General features: G+C 45.2%; 1 protein-coding gene across 1 annotated transcript in view; it reads left to right on the plus strand.

The window, feature by feature from the left end:
* The first annotated feature begins 55 nt into the window (after positions 1–55).
* Positions 56–24,704, plus strand: part of mms4 (Methyl methanesulfonate sensitivity 4) — a 50,744-nt gene continuing 26,095 nt past the window's right edge. Inside the window, exons 1-6 of the mRNA XM_084604913.1 lie at positions 56–444; positions 5,101–5,241; positions 10,591–10,771; positions 12,624–12,788; positions 13,866–14,024; positions 19,461–19,559. Coding sequence (XP_084461039.1) covers positions 125–444; positions 5,101–5,241; positions 10,591–10,771; positions 12,624–12,788; positions 13,866–14,024; positions 19,461–19,559 — 1,065 coding nt within the window. The 5' untranslated portion in view covers positions 56–124. The remainder of the gene's footprint in view (positions 445–5,100; positions 5,242–10,590; positions 10,772–12,623; positions 12,789–13,865; positions 14,025–19,460; positions 19,560–24,704) is intronic.

Consider the following 24,704-nt stretch of genomic DNA (forward strand, 5'->3'; position numbering starts at 1 on the left):
AATATTAGTATTTTTACACTTGTTTTGTTTCTTTTGGTTCTCCTCGTGCAGAAAATGGCGGGCTGCTTGGATCCAGTTGCACCATGAGTTGCTCGGAAATTACTTTGATGAAAAAGTACTTTACATGTGTCTGGAATTAAGACAAACAGCACGTACAATGGCTACAGGGTGCATAATACTCGACTCGGACGATGATGACGGACCCGGCCACCCGTCGTGCCCCGCCGCCGTAACTACAGCCCGTCATAGCCCGCAAACGAACGATGTAGCATTCGTCGACTTGTGTAGCGATGTCGATGAAAACGACGCAGGCGATATGTTGGTCGAGCCCACGCCCACGCCACCCAAAGTAGCACGGGAACTGTGTACTACAGCTTCAGAAGAACACGCGGGAAAGGGCCAGGTGATAACATCGGCGCCTGCAGAGGCGCTCCCACGGACAAGGTGCTTCATTCGAAGTCGCTTTTATGGAGCGATGCCATGGAAAGCATGCTGTCATGTTGCCGGTATATTATTTAAAGGACTTGCGTGACCATTAGTCTAGTAAAGCCGTGTGGTTATGGCATGTGAGCGAATTCAATTAACTTCATTTCATAGTACGATAATAAGGCAACGATAACGTAGGTTCTTTCCAGGGACTCCCCTTTGCATACGTGAACGGGCTACTTCACAAGGCAACGAACGATATGAAAGTCCGAAACCAACTCTCCTAACATCGTAAATCAAAACATGGACCCCAACTTGCATGTGGCCCGTAGAGCAGCCCGGGCGAAGTATGTACAACTAAATTTAGCTACAAGATCCACAACGGTATACACGGACGCGGCTCCGTATACAGGAAGCTCATATAATAGCGCAGTGGCGGTAGCTATTGACTCCAACCTAAAGGAACTAGCTAGCGCCTCAGTCAGGGAATGCACGGTAACCGAAGGGGAGGAGCTGGCCGTTGCTCTTGCGGTGGTAGCCGGGTATCGAAGCAACACGTCCCTTACCATTCTTACAGATTCTAGAGAAGCGTGCCGTAACTACATGAACGGCCGCATAGGTCGCGCCGCCCTCAGGCTCCTCCATAGCACGACCCCATCAAAAGTCAAACACAACATCTACTGGGTGCCAGGACACACCGACATAGCGGGGAACGAACGCGCCGATCAGGTAGCTCGAGGGTACACGAGCCGAGCTTCCTCCCAATCGGACGATCTACCCGAGCGAGTCGGCCCTACATACTCCGACATTCTGAACTATTATAAGGGGGTACGGATCCGCTATCCGCCGCCTCATCGGGATCTAAAACAACAAGAGGCCGTGTACTGGCGAAGACTGCAGACAGGAATATTCCCTAACCTGCATACCCTGAGCAAAATTTACCCGTCACAATATCGAGACACCTGCCCATGGTGTGGTAGCAAACCTTCGCTATACCACATCACGTGGCAATGTAAAAATAACGACAGCTTTCGTAAAGACCCGAGTGCGGAACAGTGGGAGAGCTGGCTCTCCAGCGGCGATTTGGATTGCCAACTAGGTTTAATCCAGCACGCCCAGCGAGCAGCGAAGCTCAGCGGAGCCCTGGAATAGGGGCACCGACCCTGTGAGAAGACGGAAGATGGAACTCTTCCGCTACTAGCACAAGACCCTCCTAGAGAAACTAACGTATTTCCTATCCTATCCTATCCAAAAAGCATAGCGCAGGAACAAAAGACTGGAGACGTCATTGTCGACGTCTTTTGTTCCTGCGCTATGCTTTTTTGATTTACGATGTCTAACCAACACTCCCATTCCTATTCGCGTGTCCTATCATATTTTATTGTGTAAATTTTGCGCGAGTGCAAAGTGCTCTTTTGCATATGCTTTTGATAATTTCCATATGCAGTGCCATAGCCTCCTTTATACTCTGTGCCTGTCAACACGTCGCGCGAACAATGGAGCGGCGCCATCGGATAAAGTTGCGCGACGCTGCCGCTCCCCTCGCTGAAGGCGCCACTGACGTAGGAGTCGAGGCACACGGGTACGAGCGTCAGCGCGGGGCGGGAGCGCTGTTATTCGCTAGCGTGATAACTGTTCCTAAGCATCAATCGTGCATATTCAGCATATTTACTTGTAAGGCCGACATCCACTAAGCATAACAAGTGAGCATGATACCTGTTAGGCAATAACACCAACGCTATATGACATTTTATGTCGGGCAGTTTCAAGAAATGGCGCATGGCTCGAAAAACTGCATGACTACTCCGCTAGCGCCAATGTTAATAGAAAAATTACAATGCTAGTCTACGCTGCAATAAAACAAAATTTAAGAAGAAAGGCACCAGCATTTATTTACACATTTCACAACAGCAATTGTGCTACAAGAGTACCATGTAGAAATGGTGTGATGAATAGTTGCCACAAGTAGGGAAAAATGTTCACGGTGACTGCTGTCTCTAATAGCACTTCAGAAGCCAGCTTGATTTACAGATGATTGGAACAACTGCATCGCAGTATGCCATTGAGATCTGTACAATGATTCAGCGCGCCATACAAACGTAGTTTTTTTTTTTTAACTTGAAAAACAAGGAAAGACAAATATACACGTTGCATCTTTCTGTTTTGATCACTCCAAAATAATCGTCACAAATGGGCAAAGCTTGTGTTTTTATTTCTTTCACAGAATTGCGCAGTTATCGAAACAAAAAATACTGCGTTGGAGCATGTGTAACATACCACACAGACGAGCTAACCTGGGAGGAAGTTAGCATCGCAGTCCAGAAAATACACGTGGACATTTAATATTATTATTACCTTACTGATGCGTAATGGACACACTTCTGGTGCTGTAATTATTTTTCACAGGCCTTAATGCGGTTGAGTACGAGTTTTGGAGTTTCCGATGTTAGAGAGGGACAGCGATTTAGTTGACAAGGAAAACTAATATAGGCTTTGCACGATTCAGTTTAACTCACTTTAAAGTAGTCATCTTCACAATAGGTAAATCTTGTGTTTCTATTTTATCATAAAATTTCGTAATTAGCATATACTGAAAACCTTCGCAGGAGCACATCTAACACACTACGCAGACGAGCTAGGCAGGGAAGCAATTAGCATTGCAATCCAGAAAGTACAGGTGCACATCTAACATTACTTTTGCAGTATTGACGCTTAATAAACAGTGTTTGGTGTTGTCACTATTTTTTACAAGCCTCAAAGCAGCTGAACACTTCGCAGCTATCGCCAGAAGGACAAAGCAAAGCTGGCACTTACCAGTTGGTGACGGCCGCGAAGCGCGGAGTGGCCAGGCACAGAGTGTATAAAGGAGGCTATGGCAGTGCTGGTGTCTCATCTTCTCCCTTGCGCCATCTTTTCGTTAACATGGAAGTCCGAAACCAATTCGTCCAACAAAGTGAAGGCTTCGCGCCCATTCTATTTCTCAATCGTCCCTGAAAAAAAGACCCGAGTCGGTCTGGAAACGTTGCGCTAAAATGAAAACTTTGGTCGGTGTTACAATGTATTGACTTTTAAGTAGACTTCTTGTGCAGAGGGCTTTCATTTTATCCAAGTTGCTAACATGTCGAAGGGACTCAGCTAGATCATTATTAATGTCGAAAGCATTGGCCTAAGCATTTTAAATATATTTTACAGAAGGAACCCATGTATATCTAACGACTGGGTGAGATGAAGATCGGAGTTATTCTGTGTGCTAAAGCATCGCATTTCAAGACATATGAAGCCTGTATTAGTCATGCTGTTATCATTCTTCACCATGGCTTCTCAGCATAAAAGAGATAATAGCACCTGCACTGATGCTGTTTGTGGGCTACTTGGTGATGTCTGCAGTATACAATTTCAAAGGATAGAAAACAGCAGAAAACCACACAGAGGGCAAAAAAACGGGAAAAGGAGACTAAGGCAATGACAAACAGTTTTTTGTTCTAACATCAAAAGGTCAAAAACAAAGCGAGACATCCACAACAGCAATCAAGCAGGAAATCTAGCATCACTCGGCTCCTAATAGGAAACAACTTTTTGCCCAGAAGGACTGTTGAAGGTGCGCTGGTGCAGCAGTTTTTTAGGCTCACAACTTTTGCTGCTTCAACGATCTCTCGCAGTTTTGTCACAACACCTGTGTAGCACGCTTGCATCTCTAAACTTTATTTAATTCCTCTGTCTTGTGGCCATGTATACTTAGGTGAAACTGGCTACAAAAGCACTGATAAGGGATTACTACAAGAACACTACTGCAGTGTGAGAGGGCAGACTTCAGGCCGTTTACTGTCGCAATTGTGAGCACATACCTGAGTTCAGAAACACAAGTGTGCTGCACAAACACCTTGACAAAACCGCACGAGAGATCATTGAAGCAGCAAAAATCGGGAGCCTAATAGATTGCTGTGTCAGTATACCTTCCATTTCCCCTCTGGATAAAGATTGGTGTTTCCTATCGGGAGCTGAGTGGTTCTAGTTTTTCCTGCTTGATTTCTGTTGCCGATTTCTTGCTGACTGCCTTGGTTGTTGTTTTTGGTGCTTTTTGTATGCTTACTGAGGTGCTGGAACAGTGAACTTTAGTTAAGCCAGTGTCTTGTTTACCCTTTCTTCGTCTTCTGTGTGGTGTTTTGCTGTTTTCTGCATTAAATTAACAGCCAACTAGCTCAGAATGTGTTGTACTATACAGAAGGGATAGAATCAAGAAATATTACAGTACAACTTGAGTCCTGTTACTTCTCATGCCCTTCGTTATTATCCCCTGCATTGAAGTCATGACAAACAAGTTGGCATCTGCCTCAACTTTTCTCAATGCTTCACTGTCATGTCAGTGTGGTATTGCTGGAAAAACAGCTTGTGCTTCTTAGCATGCTTCTTTAGACCAGCTTGGCAATAAAGTCATGCATCATTTTCTTATTACATTCTCACTTGGGGGATGTTTAATTCATGGCTTCCTGCTGGCAGATATCTTGCACTCAGCTGTTGCTGTGGAAGTCAGTAGAAAAGCAGGCAGGACTGTACTGTGTCTTGAATACTGTGTCTTCAGAATTTTTGTTTTCAATTAAGCACGAACACAGTTCTGCCGATGATGGTGTACAGTGTGCATGCTTGCTTACTCTGCTTGTTGTGTTCCCACATCAGCAGTGAACACAATGGGAGCAGTGCCACGATGTCCGAGGTGGAAATGCGACGTTGCAGCCTGTGGGACAGTGATGAAGAGGAGCTACCGCCCCTGTCTGCCAGACTACAGTCATGTCAGCAGCCGCCACATCAATCCACCAGGTTATTGCGCACACCGTGTTATTTCATACTCGTCTTCACGCTGCATATGCTGCACAGGATTCACATTCAAGGCTTGGGATTGACGTTCTAGTGCTGCAAAACTGTCATCGTCATAGCAGCTGGCTTGTAGAAGGCTGGGGCATCTGCACATAGCTAGAGGTTAGAGGCTGAGGCAGATGTATGGGTATTATACTTCCTGAAACTGTCTCGTGTTGTTTTCGTGGGCCGAAGACACATGGATTGAGGTGACCCAAAGAGGCTTGTCATCGTTGCAAAAACTGAAGCATCTTGCTCATGAGCATATGGTAAATGCTGTTGTTGTTACTTTGGCGTCATGACTGAGCCTCATGTTGTGATTTCTAAGTTGGCTCGTGCTAGCAACAGGGTGAATAACTGGGTAGTTTCGCACCTGCTTCTGAAAGAAGGGCCTTTTGTTAATGTGTTACTGCTTCACTCATATTAAAGGAGTATAGACACCAAATTTTGATAGCATTTTTCTTGTTAATGATGCGGAAAACAGTCCTGTACATTGATCACTATGTGGTTTTTGTCTACGACCTCTAAATCATTTGTAATCGAATTTTCTTTCCTCCCCAGGTTCGGTTTGGGCTTCAGCAGTTGAGAGATGGCTGGGATGTCAGAATGAAGTTTATGTCACGCGTGGCATGTAAAAACAGCAATTTAATAGCTGACACTTCACTTCTTTTGATTACTTTTCATGTGGCCAGCTGTCTTTAGCATTGTGGTGAATTCAAACGACATAGGAACGATTGTCGCTCTTTTTTTCACCCCTCACGTCACCTAGACTTGATTTTGATGTCACAGCCATCACTTGGCTGTTGAAACCGAAACCGGAAAAGGTGGGAAAAGAAGTTAGATTATAAATTATTCAGAGGTTGTAGGCAAATATCACATAGTCATACAGGTACAGCAATGTCTCATGCATTATTACAAAGAATAAAACTTGAACCCAAAAATGAGATGTCTATACCCCTTTCAATGAAATAAAAAAACAACTTTGTCTGTATCAACTTTTTTCTGCTGGCTTCGAATTCGCTAGATTGGATAACTGTCATGCAGCATAAATTGTGTGAAATGATGTTTAGCAATTTTTTTTTCTATTTAAAGTTGTTTTGGTAAAAGTATGTTAACTACTAACTCTTCTCCTTTTTGTGGCACTTTGAGTGATGAGTTGTTGATACAGGACAATGACGACGATGGAAACTTTTACTGAGGGCGATAACAATTTAGACACGGGGAAGGCTGATAAGGTCCGCCGCTGTCCATACTCTTTCGACGAGGCCTCATTGTTCCTCGAGGTCTGAGCTGGACAGGGCCCCCTTCCAACCCTTCCATGTTGGCTGATTTGTTATGTCAATACTGCTGTTGTTCTGACAAGCCTGTACCATGTGGTATAAGTTTGCCTTCTCACCACAAAATCTGCACTGTGTCGAAAATGAATCCTGCTCAATGACGTGAAGCATAGCTGGATTATTAAATGACATAGTTTCTAGCCTTCAAAGGGGACACTCTTCTGATTTATTAAGACCCTTAGCAAGTCTCGGGAAAGTCTGCCTTTCAAGGCTCAAATCCTGTAATATCTTTAAACATGTTGTCAACAGAGGGGCAGCTTAAATCTGTAAGGGACGACATAGAAGGGTTCCAGGGATGAAAAGCTCGGGCTGAAGCGTATGGGCGCTCGTTTCCTTCAAATTCTTGGTGACGTGGGACCCATACCAGCTCCTTTCGCGCAGCTTAAGTCTTATACTCGAAATCTTGCAGGTTAGCAGTATGATCCTTCCACACATATCGTTTCTATAAGCCGCCTGGGAATCTATCGCAATGTATTTTGATGCGGAGTCCATCCAGGCTAAGGTTATCGCCATTTCCTCCATAGCTAATGTTTCCCCATTACAAACCAAAAGCCCGTCCACGACCTGCATTTGCTGCACCACTGAGATTATTTATACCCCCTCTACAGGACCTGCAGCATCTACGAAGAAGGCTCCTTCTTCTCTGCAACACTTTACCATTTTGAGCACTACTTTGCCGACATTTTACAGGCTATAAGGACTTGAGTACAGGGCCAAGAATCAATGTTTCTATGCATTCTGTAGCTCCATTATAGGCTGTTAGCATTTATTGAGTCCCATCAGCTCAGTGTAGCAAAGTTTATTATGAAGATTACACAGCAGCATTTTAAATTTTCCTTCGTAAGGGTGAGAATATCATCATTCTTTTTCAATGTACAGCATGATTGCACACTGTACCTCAAAAGACCATATGAGGAGCTTGTCACGAAACATCTCATTTGCCGAATTTGGTGCCTTGCTGAGAATGCAAAATCACAGGACAATGGGAGAACTGATGCAATAATTGTGCAAAAACTTCTTGAGGCACTTAAGACTTCTTAAGCAGTGGCGTCGCGAGGGGATTGGGGGGGGGGGGAGGTGCAGTTCGCACCGGGTGCAGCCCCCAGGGGGGTGCAGCTGGGCAGTAGAGGAGGAAGGGGCGGAGGGCGAAATTAATTATTGTCTAAAACGCGACAAGGCGCGCATTAGTGCCGCTGAGACATTGACTGGCAAGTGTGATCTTGGAGAACGAATTATTCTGTGAGGAGTGCATGAAAACACATGCCTTAGTTTATGCCATAGACTCCATGCTATTTTAACATTGGACCGAGCCTGTGTGCGTGCATGTACCCTGGAAACACCCGCATTAACTCGACACGCATCGGAAACCCTTGCGCGAGAGCGTGTTAGACGACGCCCGTCGGCGGCCGCGCTGCCTCATGGCATCCTTTTGTGTATGTGCAGTTCACTCTCATTTTCCAAGCGAGGACCGCTGGCAGTATCTCTCCGGCAGTCTTTTGCCTTGTTCATTGACCTCCTGTGCCGTTCTCGCTCCTCGGCCCAGTCACACAAACACACAAAAAAGAAAGGCACGGAATGCCTGTTGCTCAGTGGAATGGCAAGTCTGATCACTACGCGCTGAATAGAAAAAAAAAAAAAAAGCCATGAAAAGAGAAGGGAGAAAGGCCAGGTGCTTTAAAAGGGGAATTGAGAGTGAATGTACCCAAGGGTGCTCACGCAGTGCATTATGCGGTTTTACCTATTTTCTCTGAAAAAGGCAAAGTGATTGTTAAAATGAGAAACGCAACTTAAAGCATTAAAAAAATGAGCCTGAAGACGCCCACCGTCTCCCAGCTCCAAAAGGCCGTTTCGCACTTAATATTTTCTGTTGGTCATCAATGCGCGTTGGTAACTTTGCAGTCTGGAGACAAGGAGAGGAGAAAAGTTAGATGTAAAGAAAGTAAAAGGCTTTCACCTATGCATGTGACATGTGAAAGGCTAGATCTGCTTGGGACCTAACTATACAACCCGTGGCATTGAAAATTTTGAGGAAAGGGTTCAGTTACAGAGTGTGCTCAAAGAGTGTTTCACTGTGAGCTCCCATTTTGTGACCCGTTTACAACCGCCGCCCTCTTGGTACTAACAATGCTGCCGAACACCCCAAGACCGATAGCTGCAGCATGAAGAAGACTTCCGGTTGCAACATTTCAGAGGCGCCTTCATTGCATAGTTCATGAGACCCCTTTGTTCTTATGGTCTCATACTGGGCAATCACCTGTCTTAAGCCACTTGCTCAGTTAATTCCCTCACAACTTACACGTGCTAGTGTTCCTGCCTTTTTCGAAAATATGTGCTTTTGATGTGATATTTTGCTGAATTATGAGTCATGGGGCACGATCGCTGCGTCTAAGTGTTAAAAAGAAAAAAAAAAATGCCGCTTCACTCGCACTGCATGGTTGGGTGCAGAGCGAACTTGATTTCAAAGCAAACCATGAGGACAGAGGAAATAGAAAGGAAATTGCAATTCGGTGCTTAAAACGAGCAGGGTGGAGGGGGGGGTGGAGGGCGATAAGGGTTAAAGCATTTTGGGCTGGTTATACTGCAGTTTATTTGACAGGACTCCGCTGCTCGCACAGTGCAGGACAGTGGCTTCTCTCATGCCACATTCGAAGTGAGCCGCTCACTTGGCGACGATGACTTGCACTCGTTGCGGCGCTTGGTCTTCGTAGCTGGCGGCAGATGGCGTGTGTCATGCTCCCTCCTGGAGATGGGAGTAGAGTGTACTACACTCCAAGCGGTGTGAAGGTGTCTTCGCGTACCTACCTTGCTGTGGAAACAGCAGGAAATCTAGACAAGAACAACTAACTCGTTTCTCACGTGTCTGGTGTGGCGTAGTCGGTTAACGCGTTCATCTGGAGATTGGAGGGGTAGGAGTTTGATTCCCGTGGAGGGTGGTTTTTTTCTTCTTAAAAGTTAGACAATCCCACCATTATCCTGCGGAATCTCGCAGACACATCTCACGAACACATCTTGCAAACAAATCTCATGGACAGATCTCGCCCACGCGAGATTTTCACCATGAGCGTAGTAGGGCTCTCGCCTTAAAAGAAGTTGGATTTACACTTCATGTTCACTTTGGCTTTACTGAATGCTTTTGCTCTAAGCTGATACTATGGACACGACAGAATTTTTTTGTGGAGTGAAGGTGGTGGGTAGCACTTCTGGAGTTGGATGGTGCTTCTGAGGAATTTTCTCTGCATTTTTTAATTTGATTTTCCCTCGCCTCTTTGTCCCACTGCTGGGTGGAGCCCTCGCGGAGTTTGTGGTGGGTGGAACTTCTGAAGAATATGTTTGGGTGGTGGGTGGCACTTCTGGAAGGTTGGAGGATCCTCTTTCAGGCTGGAGGCTTGACTCAGACATCAGATTCACAATAGGTGTTTTCTACACTAATGCCGCTGTCAGAGTTAAAAAAATTGAAGCCTCTGTATTCACATTTGAACACAGCAATGCTCTTGTCATGTAATGTGTATGCTGCATGCCAATGCTGGGAACACATCTCGCTTTTTTGGCGAATGTTGGGTCTGTAAATTTTTTTTTCATGGTGATGCCGGTGTATGGCTAGAATCAACATGAGGGTGATCCTTACTGGTTTTCACATTTTGTTCTGCAGTGTCTCTTACGGTATGCCTTGAAAGGAGCAAAAATGCAGGAATTTGCCGAGAACTACCTACTTTGAAATCTAGTTAGAGTAGTCAATGTTGTGTCAGCTGAACAAAAGTGATGGACATATGCCTCTCTGATGACTAGTTGCCGTTCTGTAAATGCAGTAATGAAGGATAAAGGGAACCTAATCTGGGTAAACCCTTAGTATAATTGCCTGCATGTTGCTCGTCTCAGTGGTGAGCTCCACAGAGCACGCTTGATCTCAGATTACTGTTCCGAGCATTTAAGGTGCAAGCTGAGGAAGTTTGTTTCTATCTTTCCGATTCTGCAAAAGCCTGCAGAAACACAGCGCTGTGCACAAAATTTCGGACAGCGAAGAGGAGAACGAGTTTCCGGACGTCAGTCATTTGATCGGGGCAGCCCCCAGTGCAGCAAGCACCTCTCCACCGCTGGGATTGGATGATCCCTATCGTGGCACAGTAGCTGTCCATGGTGCAAATCTTCCCAGGAGTCAGGTATTGTATGTTACTGTACAAGTCATGGCTGTGCCGCTATTGCTGTTTCTGGTGCAGCTTTTATTTATTTTATTTTTCAATACTGCCAGTCACCTTTTAGCATCCAAAGCATGAATGCCACCATAAGCTGGAAAAGCTGGGCTGCCAACTGCTAAGGCATAGTTTAAAAGCAGTGTTTTGAGCAAACAGGAACTGAATTGGTTGAGGTGTTGTATCTGCCATCTATGTTCTTGTTTGTCTCTTGCCATAGTGTTTGGCAGCTTGGCCCGAGGTCATCATTATCATCAACCAAATTATACCTAGGGGTTGGAGTTTTCGGTTTTTATTTTCTGATAATTCGGCTGACTTTTTTCGGTGTTCACAACTTCCAGTTTTTTGTGGTTATTATTATTTTCTGCTGAATAAATATCGTTTTTTTCTTTTTTTTCGGTGAGATAAAGGCATCCGTGTACAGTTAAAAGTGACATAGTGTACATTTTGGCTTTTTATTTCTTGCACGTTGTTCTATCCACTTTTATTTAATGTACTGTTTCTTATATATACAGCTAAGAACCTGGAAGCAAATTCTATTGTCATGATGAAAATTAGCGTTAAGGCAAAACGCATATGTAAAAGATAAATTCAAACATTCGACAAAGGAGTAACTGAAATATTATTTATTACGATCAAATTTTTGCATAAATCAAATTACTTAAAAAAGAAACTCGCTTCTCTTGGCTTGTGTCTAAGAAGTGTCACGTGGAAAAAAACTGGCGGGCTTTGGTCTCCGCGATTTCCTAGATACACTTGCACTGCAAATTCTCAGGTCTCTCCTTCGCCCCTCTAAGTGCCTGCCTTGCCACAGGCGCCCCTTCTCAAACGCTTGGCATATCTATGAGGGTCGGGAAGAACGGCTGCTAATTTTTCCCCATTCGTGATACCTTGAACAATGCATCAAAACCCTCAACCGCTGTACTTAAACCAACGATCCCACTGTCTCACATCATACCACTGAATTGAATATTCTTGTAATTTTCTCCCGTCATCGAGAGTTCGCGGTGTGCATGAAAAGGTACTGACCTTTTTCGGTTTAAACCAAACTTCTTAAAATGCTTTCGGCGTACTTTTATCAGTGTTTTTCGGTTTAAACCGAGAAGTCCAACCCCTAATTATACCCAATGCAGGGCGAAGGCTTCTCCCATATTCCTTTCCTGTGCTAGCTGCATCCACTTGACCCCTGCATACTTCCTAATCTCATCTGCCCACCTAACTTTCTACTGCCTCCTGCTACGCTTTCCTTCCCTTGGAATCCAATTTGTTACCCTAAGCGACCATTGGTTATCCTCTCTTTGCACCACATGCCCATTCCTTCTCCTAAAAATTTCCACCACAATGTCATTAACTCTAGTTATTTCTCTTAGCCACTCTGCGAGCTTCCTATCCCTTAACGTTACACCTATCATTTTTCACCGGGCTCTCATTGCCGAAGGTCACCAGGGTTGAACTCCGCAGCAGCTTCATTTCGACAAAGGTCCACCCTAAAATGCACCCACGCACTATTCAATGTCAGTGCACAGTAAAAGAACCTGAGGCAATTGAAATTAATTCAGAGCTTTTCGCTATGGTCTCTCATAGCTCACTGCAACTTTGTGACATTGAGCCTTACATACTGTACCATTTGTCCTACTTTGAACCATGGAGCGTGCTGCAAGCATGTCGGTAAAGAGCCTTCTAAATTTTTTCCAGCTGTTTAAAGGAGCCATAAGTTTTAATTATGGGCACTATTTTTCTTGCCTCTGCTTTAAAGTGGAGTTCTCTATGCACCCGTTGTAGGAATGGTTAAGGGATGCTTAGAGCCTCATCTCCTGCACAGGCCACAAATGAGGATCCTCCAGCGGCATTCACCCAGCTGAAGAAGCGTACACGCATCAGCACCGAAGAGCGTGAGGCCCGGCGTGTGGCGAAGGAGCAGGAGAAGCAACGCAGGGCATGCGTCACAGAGATGGGGCGCGCCACCAAGCCAGGACACTGCATGAAGGTGAGCCAGGCGGTGAGCCGAGGCTGCTCGTTTGAGAGACGTTGAGAAGGAAGTGGTTAGCTTCCACCCCAGTGCAGCCGTATGGCTATGTAGCTTTTTCAAAATCTTCACAGTTGAAAGCCATGGTATCCTTGTTTGGAATTAGTGTACAGTGATTACTAGTATTAACGAGAAATTTCCCCATTCAGACATATTTCACCAGGGCGATGTCCCGGTACATTACTCCACGATCATAAACTTATACATTTGTGCAACTCTGTGTCAGAAAAAAGAACAGCAGCTTACGCTTTGTCACTTCGAGAGGTGTAAAATTTTTCATTTGCATCTCGTTTAATTAAAAAAAGAAAGGGCTGCTACTTAGGGCAAAATTTTTAGGCCTTCAGGTTGTTTTGGGACATACGGGCAGGTAGATAAAAGCTGCCCTGAAACCAGTTTGGGAACTGCAAAGTGCTTGTATCGGAGCCACCCTTATATATTTGTCGCTCTTATTGTGTCTGGCATGGTGGATTGTAGAGACTACTTTTTGATATGCAGTCATTACACATGTCCACATTTTGAACTGGAGTTTCGAACTGGTAGCAATAAGAACTGCACTTTCTGGAATCCCCAAGAAATAGGGGTTTTCCTGTCGAGCGTAACTGGCGGTCATTTAATGTTCAGCACTTTGCTCATCACGAAAATATTCAAGTTAACAAACAGTTGGCATTTCACTTGACTCAAAATGAAGCAGCCGGGCATTTTTAGTCCGCGTTTTGGTGCGGGTTTCATGCTATCAAGTTTCTGTGTTGAAAGCACTTTGCTCACACTTTGCAGAAATAGCGTGGTACTGTATCTTTGTGTTCAGATTAAAGCAGATTACATGATGCACTCTTCTTGGTAAAAGATCTGGTACACGCAAGCCCTCTGCATATTTGATAGCTAATCGTGCACCTTTCCATCGACCTTTTCTTTTTGTGAGAATATCTTGCCACACAGTTGTTTCTCTGCAAAGTGGCACACGAAGGCAGAGTTGCCTCTTGTTTGCGAAAGCGAGGCTGACGTCCTCATGTGTGTTGCGTTTCGTGCTTCATTGCGCAGTATGTGACAGTGGTGTTGGACTTCCGGCTGTTGGATGACGAGGCATCCTTGCAGTTGCTCTGCGACACACTTGGTGAGGCGGACATTCGCTCGGAGGTGCAGACGTTGCCCGTTGAGCGTGCCATCTGCTGGAAGCGTACGGCCCTCTCCCTCACTCAGGTATTGGCAGGAGCGGACAGGCATTCCGCAGAGCTGGCGTGGCTGGTTTTGTCTGAGAGGAGTCACACGCACAAAAAAAGTGACCTCCTGGTTATACAGCTGTCTGATGCAAGATTCAGCCGCAGCTGTGTGCGCAGGTGAATGCAGTACTGATATCGCATTTTCTGCGGAGGCATGAATAGTGCAGACATTATCTGTGCTTTGCCACGTACTAGCAAGGGGAGAGGTGCCTAATCGGGAGGTATACAGTCGAACCCGGATATATCGAACTCGAAGGGGATCGCGAAATAGTTCGATATATCGATAATTCGATATACAAAAATCCGCTTGTGACGGCACTTACGATGCCAAAAAACGATACCGCATGTGTCGCGTAATCAATCCACTCGCATAATGAACCCACCCTCCACTTTTTCACCCGAGAATTTGAAAAAAAAAAAAAATTAATTAAGACCAGCTCGCTCACATGCAAGCGATTGAGCGATCTCAGCGACGAGCGGCAGCGACAGAGCGAAAAATTTCAAACTTGTTGGAACTGCGTCCCCCTTGCCGCTCAAGCCACCGCGACAGCTCAATTCAAGGTTTCTGTGTCGCTGCGGCAGAAATCGCGAGCGTTTTCGCTTGCATGTGGATGGCGCGCGTCACTCCGTTTCGGTCGTCGCATCCACAGCTCATTTCTTGGCAGCGTGCCAAGATGCTGCGCAGCGATAACGTCAGGGCGCGTTTATCTTTTTATAGCTCCTCCGGTGGCGGGGAGCGAACTTGGCAGAGTGCCCGTGATGGCTTGATTGCACAAGCCTGGTTCGATTTATCACGCCGCGCTTGGGGCGGGCGTCATCATCGCAGCAGCAGACCCCGTGCTTCCGTTGATTCATATATGCAAAGATAAACGGCTCCCGCCAAAAAAAGAAAAAAAAAAAAGCCTGCCACTTCTTAACGTCCGCAGCCGCCATATCTTACGCTACGTCGTGCGTACAGCCCAACGATAAGAAAGAATGACTCTCGCAAAAAAAAAAAAAAAAAAGAGAGAGCTGCCGCTTCTTAACGTCCGCAGACGCCATAGCCATGTCAGCCGCTGCGCGCAGAGGGTTCGCAACACGCGCTGGAGAAAGTGTCCGACGTCTGTCTGAAAACGGGCTGAGCTGGCTTGGCGCATGCGTAGCGCGTGCTGAAGGAGAGAGATAGCTTGGCAAAAGAATGGGCACACCCACGCACATGGCTTGCAAACGTCATGTGTTGGCGCGCGGGAAACAATAACTGCAGATGCGCGCGCCTTTGGGGAATGGGCGCAGCGCTATCCAGAACGGTCCCTTCTCATTCCTTCCGCACGTGGCTTGAAAACGTCACGCGGCAAACGGCCAAGCGTGATGCGATCGTCTTTGGGGAAGGCACATATTCCATTGCGTGGTGCGGAGTTCGATATATCGAACGACCGGTGAAATTTAGTTCGATATATGACGCGGCTTTCCTATACTTTTACATGGGATTTTCAAGGGGATACTCCGTAAGTTCGATATAACCAAAATTCGATATATCCGGGTTCGATATAGCCGGGTTCAACTGTATATGGGATGGGAGTTGCCGGAGCTCTGCAGGAAGTTTTGTTTTGGGCCAGGGCACATGAACTCGTATGCAGTATAATCTCATTGATACGATCCTTACCACAATTGAAAATTAAATCATATCTGAAAGTTCTGTTACATGTCTGTTGTCCCAAACAGTCTGCAAAAAATTGCAAATTAAACATACTAGGCTTAGGGCATACTTTTATTACTGCACTTAGAATATTCTGTCATTTTGAATGACCTGTCATTTTCTCAGTGTCCAGAAGCATGCATTTTCAAAACTCGTAGAAACAAGTCCCAGTTTTATTGCTTAGCTCCACACTTGTGACAAAGCTGTCAAAAATGTCTAAAACTTGGTGCTCTGCCAACTTCGGTGAGGATATCATCAAAAAGTAAACATAGGGAGATAGTGTTATCAGTGCTCAGCATCTTGGCTGGCTGCCAAGGTCAGCACTGCAGACTGGGACAGCGAGGATGCAAAACTGTTCAAGGGACCCGCTGCAGACTTCTTTTTTTAAAAACGAAAGTGGGGGAGCAGATTCATTATGGAAGCAAACAGTAAAACTTCAGCCACGAGCATTACATTTATAGCAGCTACTATCCCCCGCCCCTCCTCCCGTTAGCACTCTTTCTTTTTCTGCCTGTTAGAGAGAAATTTGAACAAACGAGTTTTTCGTATACTTTCGGGGTCATATTGCAGTCAAACTTCAATGTAATGAACCTCAATGTAACGAAATTTGCAATATAACGAATTTCTTTATTTTTCGATCTCTGCCTCATAGAAAACCATGCATTTTTTTTTTTTCGCTATTTAACGAAGTAATTTTATACTACACTCTCGATTTAACGAAGTCCTCGCACACTGCATGCATGTACCAGTAGCCACTTTAACAATCGAATGACAACTAAAACTTCAGCCCTGACACACCGCATTTTACATCTGCCCTTTTACATGCCAATGTTTCCGGCAGTTTGGCAGTCTGGAATTTGCGAGCGAAACAAAATTCATCCTGTACTTACAAAACCCGCGGTGCGGAAGTTTTAGGACGCATTATGCTAAGGCATAACTGGCTAGTCAAAATGAAAACGCTAACCCGGAAATACCGTATTTACACGCGTAATGACCCCACTTTTTTTTTTCAAGGAAGATCCGTGCGAGTTTGAGAAGAGGGCTCAATACACCAGAAAAGTTAAGATTCTTTTTTTTTTTTTTTTTTTTTTTACAAGTCGTCCATCCCAGCCATCATTCATCAAAGAAAGCATGTGGGTTAGCTGCAATCACGACGCCGGCTCTTTGAATCGTTCCCTTCAAAAGGTGCTTGCTGCGTGATAAAGCAGGTAAAGCAAACATACTGAAAACAAGGCTTGCGATACTATGGGAGGAGCTAAGCAGACTACCCCAGGCACTCTTCTCAAGACCGCTGGCACTCTGCCAAGTTTGCACCCTCTACCCCTTCCTGTCACTAAAGCCAACGCCAAGAGACACTGTTCTCGCTGCGCAGCACCTTGGCGCGCTGCCAATAAATATACCGGACAGTGGCGGCGCAAAACAAAGGTACAAGCTAACGGCTTGTACCGTTTCTCTTTTTTTTTTTTAAGTTTTCAGTGCCAAAAGTGGGAAATGGGTTCTTATGCAAGTAAATATGGCACGTGTAGTGAAGCCTGAACAAACATTACGCACCCAAGGTAGCGGCGCCGCCAGCGTGGGCAATACAGACATAGGACTAAATCTAGTTCGCTATAATACGACAGCGTCCCCATTAAAGTCCATAGATCAGCTGATCTAGAGACTCGTATTATCTTTTCTCCGTTTGCAAACGTTGGATGATGATGATGATGATACCAATAGCGACATCTGGTGGCGGCTTTGAGTATTAGACACTACGCTCGCACTTTGCACACGCGGACATAAATTATGCGTTTGCGTCCATTTGTTATCACTCATTATGTGCTCCTGATATACAAAATAACTTCCGGTGAACTTGTTAGCGCTATTATTGCTAGCATTTCTTGCTTATTCATGAATTCGTAATTTACATGTTCCCAGCAGTGTTCCACGAACCTGCTATACTTCACTTGGGCAGATAAAACATAGCAACCTTAATGTAACGAAATTCGCGATTTAATGAAATTTTCGACTGCACGTAGGACTTCGCTATATCGAGGTTCGACTGCACTCGGATCAATGTATAAACATTGCTACTACGAAGGTGACCAAGCGGGCAGTGGCACGGGGCGGAGCGCTCGCGCCAGGCCCGTTGGCTATTAAAGCATATTTCGTCATGTCATCACGTCGTTCTGTTTCTGTTGTGTCGCCGTGCTTCATCGCTTGCCATATGCCACCATGTAACAATATGACCATATTAGCTATATGAAAGTGCATTACCTTTAGAGGGTATCAGCCGGGAACGAGGAAATCAATATGAGACACTTAAGCTCTGCTTTATGACAGATATAAATACTTTCTTTAACCAATCCTAAGGATAACGTAAATACAAGGGTCCTTGCAGGCTGATTCTAATATTACCTTCCCATGTGAAAGGAGGGACTTAAGTTGGCAGCTCCTGCCAAACGTAATATGTGTACGTAATATCAGGCAACTCTACGTCCAGCCATTGTCAGCTGCCAGCTCCCGCCTGCCTGCGGCATGCTCGGGACTTTTTGCTCACAACGCCAGTGCCAGGTGCAGCTTTCAGATTTTCTGTGAACAGTGCCTTTCACACTGTTGCATTAAAACTTGTATTATGCCAAAAGACGTATTAATTGGAATCATATCAGTGAGATTTCACTGTACACGAAATTGCATGCCTGCATGCGGGCCACTTCACTTGGTAGTCAATGTCAGAGCAGGTTCTTTCGTATAGACATAACATGCCACGTTACACTCTCCCAAACGATTGCACGTTTGCTTGGCGCGGAGAACACTGCGCACTTTCTTCTTGCTTATGCTGTAGCAATTCTTTTTTTTTTTTTGCCAACACTACAGAACTGCAATATGTGCCCCTACCTACTGTTGGAGAGGTGCTCATGTAATGTGGCACGATTGACCTCCAGTGTCAGCTGTTGAAGGTTTACGCTTATGTGTACAAGTGTTCTGATGAGTTGCGTGATAATGGGCCAACTTTTATGTCTTGTGACTGATGGCAGTGGGTCTGGGGGTCACGTCACTGTGACATTTATTTCTTGTGGACAGTAGCCATAAGATGTTTTGGAAGTCTAGCCATCACAGCTAAAAGCAAAAGGGCTGGCAAGAGCCAAGCCCGCTTTACCAGCTCCAGAGTTTGGAATGAGACGCTTTGCTGGCTTCCAGACATAAAAGCTCTTTGAGGAGTTGCTTTACGTGCGGGGTGGGCAGGCAGGCAGACGCGTCTACTCTTCATGATTCGGGAGTGTTGTGTGTTGCTGTCTCTTATTTGATAAATTAGTGTGATAATATGGGGCGATAGTTACTGGTTGCCGGGGAAGAGAGAGAATTTGTTTATATTTTTGTGCTTCTGGAGTGCCCGTGATTCAAGAATCACCTTCAAGAACTGTGCCATGGTAAGTGCATTCTGTTATGCACCACCTGGATTCCAAGGGGGAAGGCAAGCATATCAGAGGGCAGCAGAAAGTTAGGTGGTCAGATGAGACTTTAAGGGTTGTGGGGATTTTGTGGATGCAACTGGCACAGGACTTGTGTAATGGTAGGAACATGGGAAAGGAGGCCTGCAGTGGGTGTAGTTAAGTTTATGATGATGATGATGTATGCTTATGGAAGATAGATTTTCTTGTTCTGCTGCGCACACTATGCAGTAAATCTATGGTGAGAGGTCAGGGAGTCGGCTAACATGCTGGCATCTGATGGTTCACATGTGTGTTTGCCCTTCCACAGGATGACTGCCTGATCTCCAGAGAGCAGGTAGAAGAGCGGGATGTGCTGGTGGTCCTTCCCTGGGATCAGTTCCTGCACTTGGTCGCTTCCCAGAGGCAGGCAGGTTGCCCCTTCTCTCTCACCAGCCATTACAGCTGTTAGCAAGCAATTGCTAATTACTAGCAGCACTGAGCTCGACAGTGTTGTGAAAGTGTGAACAAGACCTGAATTGGACACATTCTAGCTTGAATTCATCCTACGTAGCCATACACACATCAGACTGGCAAAGTATTGTGAGGCAATATCAACATGGTAATAACAGCGTATGACCTTTAAATGCGGCAGCACATGACATTTGGTGCTGATTTTTTGAGTAGGCTTGCATGAGCTTTGACTGGCCTGGTTTGCTGTATTGCTGAGCTTCTCATGCCACCTGGTGGACTTTCCTGGCACCAGGTTCACAAATGTTGCCCTGACTGGTCCAGATGGCACAACAGCTGGCACGCTCAGCCATTGTCGCCTTTTTATCTATAACACATGCTCTGCGTCTGCTGGCTGGGCGACCCATGCACACATTTCGGTGTACACTTTGCTACACACTTCAAGTTCGTGGCATCTCCAGGTTCATTTTACCCAAAGTTGAAATCTCATATTGAAAGTGTAGAATATTTACTTTAAAATCTTCGGGCTAAAAATGCATTATGTTCTGTGGACACGAAGTTGTCAAAACCAAAATGTTTTGTTATGTCGAGGATTTATTACAGTGATGCTCGTTGCATTGAGGTTAGCTCGGTGTAGCTGGCGTCATCAATGGAAGCTTTAAACATGACTGAATTAAATGCCTCATTCCTCATAAAATTGGGTCAGCATTGTGAGAGAAAAATCGTGGGCGTGGCTCTGGCTGGTGATAGTTGGCAGGTGACATGGCTGGGCACTAAAAGGTCAGCGGTTGCGTTATAGTGCCTAGAACATGTTGGCTAGTGTGCCGACCGAGGCCTCTTGGGTGGCACCGTGAGCGATGAATGCTGGCGGCCGCCGCCAGGAGCGCTGCAAACTGGGTGGGTAACGGGAAGCTAATGCTAGATTTCTGCGAGCGACACGATCTAGTTATAGTAAATAGAGAAACAAAATGTGAAGGCCAAATCACGTGGGAATTCCGCAACAGGCAGACGACCATTGACTATTGTCTAATGTCGCAGGAAATTTATAGCAAGGTCACAAAAATGGAAATAGACGAAGAAGGGGAGTGTAGTCTGGGAAGTGATCATAAACGTATTAGTCTGCAGATGGGGCCCTTGATGAAAAGAGAAATGGAACTTAGACAAAACGTAAACGCAAAATTAAACGACGATCAAATAGCGCAGATAGCAGCAGACATAGAGGAAGCAATAGAGAAAAGCCCCATGGAAGACTGGGATTATGAACAGGTAGAACTACTCATAAGGAGTAAAATTAAGGAGGTTAAAGCAGCAAACCGCTGGAATGGAAAGAGGAAGCCACGGAGCTGGTGGAATAAGGAAATCAGGGAAGCTATTGAACAACGACGGGCTGCTTCAAGGGAACACCGAATGGCAAAGAAAGCACAGGCTTCTCAGGAGGAAATCGACCAAAAATGGGAATCATATCGACAAAAGAAACTTCAAGTGCAGGCCCTCGTCCAAAGTAAAATAAGACAGTCCACCGATCGCTGGATGGCTGATATACACGATGCCTCTAGAGGCGGAGCAAGAAAATTCTGGAACCATATAAGCTGGCTAGGGAAGAAGAATCAAAGAAAGCAAGATCGGATTCAAGATAACGAGGGAAATTGTTTAAAGGGGGACAACGCAGTGAACTACATTACATCAGTTATAGCCGAGTCATTTAAGAACGACGATAGGGTAATCTCCGCAAATCAGGAAGCAACACAAGGTAGCAGAATACAAAGCACCTTAGAACTGACCAATCTAAACTGGAAAAAGGCAGAAAAAAATATTCCTAAAAACACATCTACAGGAATAGATGGAATTCCGATCAAGCTGATTAATGAACTCGGTCCAAAAAGTAAGGAAACGTTGTTAAAAGCTTTGGAAACAGTCATAGCGAATAAGCAAATTCCGGACAGCTGGCGGCAGAGTAAAATGAATTTGATTTATAAAGGGAAAGGAGAAAGGATGCACATAAAATCCTACAGGCCGATTACCATAACATCTGTAATGTACAGGTTAGCCATGCAGGCGGTGAAATTAAAGGGGCAAGCATGGGTTGAAAGTAACAAGATACTCGGAGAACTTCAGAACGGCTTTAGAAATGGTAGGCGCTTAGATGATTGCCTGTTCGTGCTTACCCAATGCATCGAAATATCTAGAGTGGAAAATAGACCTTTGTATTTGGCCTTCCTGGACATAAACGGGGCGTACGACAACGTAAGCAGGGAACTCCTGTGGAACATATTAAAAGAAGAAGGTAGCGGTTATGAGATAATAGAGTTCCTACAGGAAATATACCGGGATAACAAAGTAGAAATTACGTGGGAAGGGATAAGAAGTACGGAGGATGTCAAAGTATGCAAAGGATTAAGACAAGGCTGTCCTCTATCACCGGTGCTGTTCATGCTTTATATGATAAACCTGGAACGGAGGATACAAGACAGTAACCTAGGTTTTAACCTGTCATACAGATTAGGTGGAAAGGCGGTAGAGCAGCGCCTCCCCGGTTTGATGTATGCAGACGATATTGTGCTGCTAGCTGAGAGTCTGGAAGAATTGCAAACTCTAGTTAAGTATTGCGGAGACGAAGGGGACGCTCTAGGCTTCAGTTTCAGCGCAGTTAAGTCGGGTCTGATGATTTTCAACGGCTCTACTGATCAGGGTCTTAAAATTCAAGGCCTTGAAATACCTAGAGTAGCAGAATATAAATATTTGGGGGTATGGATAAACGAAGGATTGGCATACATTGGAAAGCATGAGCAATCACTTAAGGCCAAAGGGCAAAGGAATGCCGGGATAATGAAGCATAAGGCATTGTGGGGATACAATAGGTATGAGGTATTGAGGGGTATTTGGAAAGGAATTATGGTGCCCGGACTTACTTTCGGAAATGCGGTTTTGTGCCTAAAATCAGAGGTACAGTCGACTTTAGAAACAAATCAGAGATCCGTTGGACGATTAGCACTAGGTGCCCACGGCAAAACTACAAATGAGGCGGTACAGGGAGATATGGGCTGGGCATCTTTCGAAGTACGGGAAGCTCAGAGTAAAATATTATATGAGGAACGCCTGAGGAAACTGGACAGTAACAGATGGGCAGCTAAGGTATTTAAATACCTGTACCTAAAAAGCGTTGACTCACAATGGAGGAAAAGAACTAGGAAACTAACTAGTAAGTATGTTAGTAACAAGGACGGAGAAATAAAGAGCATTAAGCAACAGGTGAAATACACAGAAGGTAAAAATTGGATAAATTCGATGGAAAAGAAACAGAGTGTGGAATTATACCGAAAGTGGAAAATGCAGATCAGGAAGGAAGATTTCTTTGATAACTCAAGAGGCAGTGCCCTACTTTTTGAAGCTAGATCAGGGTGCCTTAGAACACGCAGCTACAAAAAGAAGTTTAACAATGGAGATGACGCATGTGCTGTATGTGGAAACTCCAGTGAAACAATTGACCATATTATACTCGAATGTAATGGTATCTATCCGGAAGTTGGTGCAGGCGCAATCACTGTTCCTGAAGCTCTGGGCTTTAGAGATAACAGTGGCCGGGTGAATAAACCGGCGGTGGAAACTAGCAAGAAACGGCTGGAAGATTGGTGGCTTAAAAGCAGAGAAGTGACATAATGTTAGTAATGTAGGAGCAAAATTTAATAAATAGAATGATGGTTTAGTTGACAATTCTAAATCAATAATTAAGATATATGGAGAAAAATGAGCATGATAGCTACTGCTACCACCCCGTTTCAAAGGGGACGCTCCTATATTCCATCCATCCATCGTACCAGCCGCGCTGCCTGCAGCCTACCGCGCTCTCACTTCTTCGGCAAGAGGGCTGCTCGCGCCAACGTTAATAGAACTAAGATCAGTTGCCAAACTATCCGGGTTCTGCATGCTGCTGAATCGGCGCCTCAATTTTAACGCAAGGTGGCGCAGCCGTTGAACTCTGCTCCAGGTCGCCGTCGAAACGCAAGCAGACGCCACGGGACCGGCCATCCGGCGGAGCATGTAGCCTTCGGGAATGTTAAATTAACTGGCGTCCCAAATGCCGCACTTGCCGTTATTTACGCTAAAGAAAAAAGTCAAGTCTGAATCCCATATGGCGAGCATGCTCTGCTGAAGCAGAGCTGTACAGGTGATCGCTGCTCAGCCAATGCTGGCTGACATGGGTGGCAGTCATCTTTTGAATGGAACGTGGTTGTACGAGCTTCGTCCCCGAAGTGGCATATATGAGACATCTACACTAAAGGTGGAGGTCAGATTATCGCAAGGCTCATCGTAAGGTCACTAATAAGCTTAGATCAGTGCTAAGGTCTGGCACGTGTTTCTGCTGTTTCTGCGCCACCGCATATGCACTTATCGACCAATTAGCAAGATCTTCACAGCACAAAGGGCCGCATTTGTGGCAATCTAAAGTGGAAGACGAGTAAATTTGATGTCTGTGGAGTGGTTTTCTAGAAAAAGCAGATTATTCGCACAGCGCTAATTTCGTCAATGAGCATGTAGTTACTTTTATTTGCGCGCCACGCGCAACCTAAGCCGTGAAGGCGGCAACCTGCTTCAGCTTCGTGAGTGTTCTGTTCCTCTCTTCCCGCAAGAGAAGAGGAAGCGTAGAGAGGAGCTGTGGCGCAAACAACTCGAGACAATGAAGTTTAGTCTCTTTTGGGATTCACTTACTCTCAGTTTATCGTCCCTGGCCAGCGCCAGCATCGCAAGTATTTATTTTGTGATCATTCGCGCAGTGCATTGCTGTAGACACAAATACAGAGATAATTGATTCATAGCTGCCTATATACAGTATGGTACAAATTATTCACAGTACTTTTTGCACTTTATAATGAATGCATACATTATAGCAGCCGAGACTTAATTCTCCTTTTGACTCACGTACATTGCTCCTCTCGGGCATCCGCTTTACCAAATAAAACTTCCTCACTTGCACTGTAAGCTGTACAAAGTACAGGTAACATGCTATTCGTGGTAGCTTCCTGCTCTAAAGCTGATCCACAATCGAACAGATTAGATATTTCGGGGCACGTTTTCGATCATTTGTCGCTCGACCCCTTACTAGTGT

The sequence above is a fragment of the Amblyomma maculatum genome, chromosome 5, assembly GCF_055883805.1.
Source record: "Amblyomma maculatum isolate TAMU_Amacu chromosome 5, ASM5588380v1, whole genome shotgun sequence".
Taxonomy (NCBI): Eukaryota; Metazoa; Arthropoda; class Arachnida; order Ixodida; family Ixodidae; genus Amblyomma; species Amblyomma maculatum.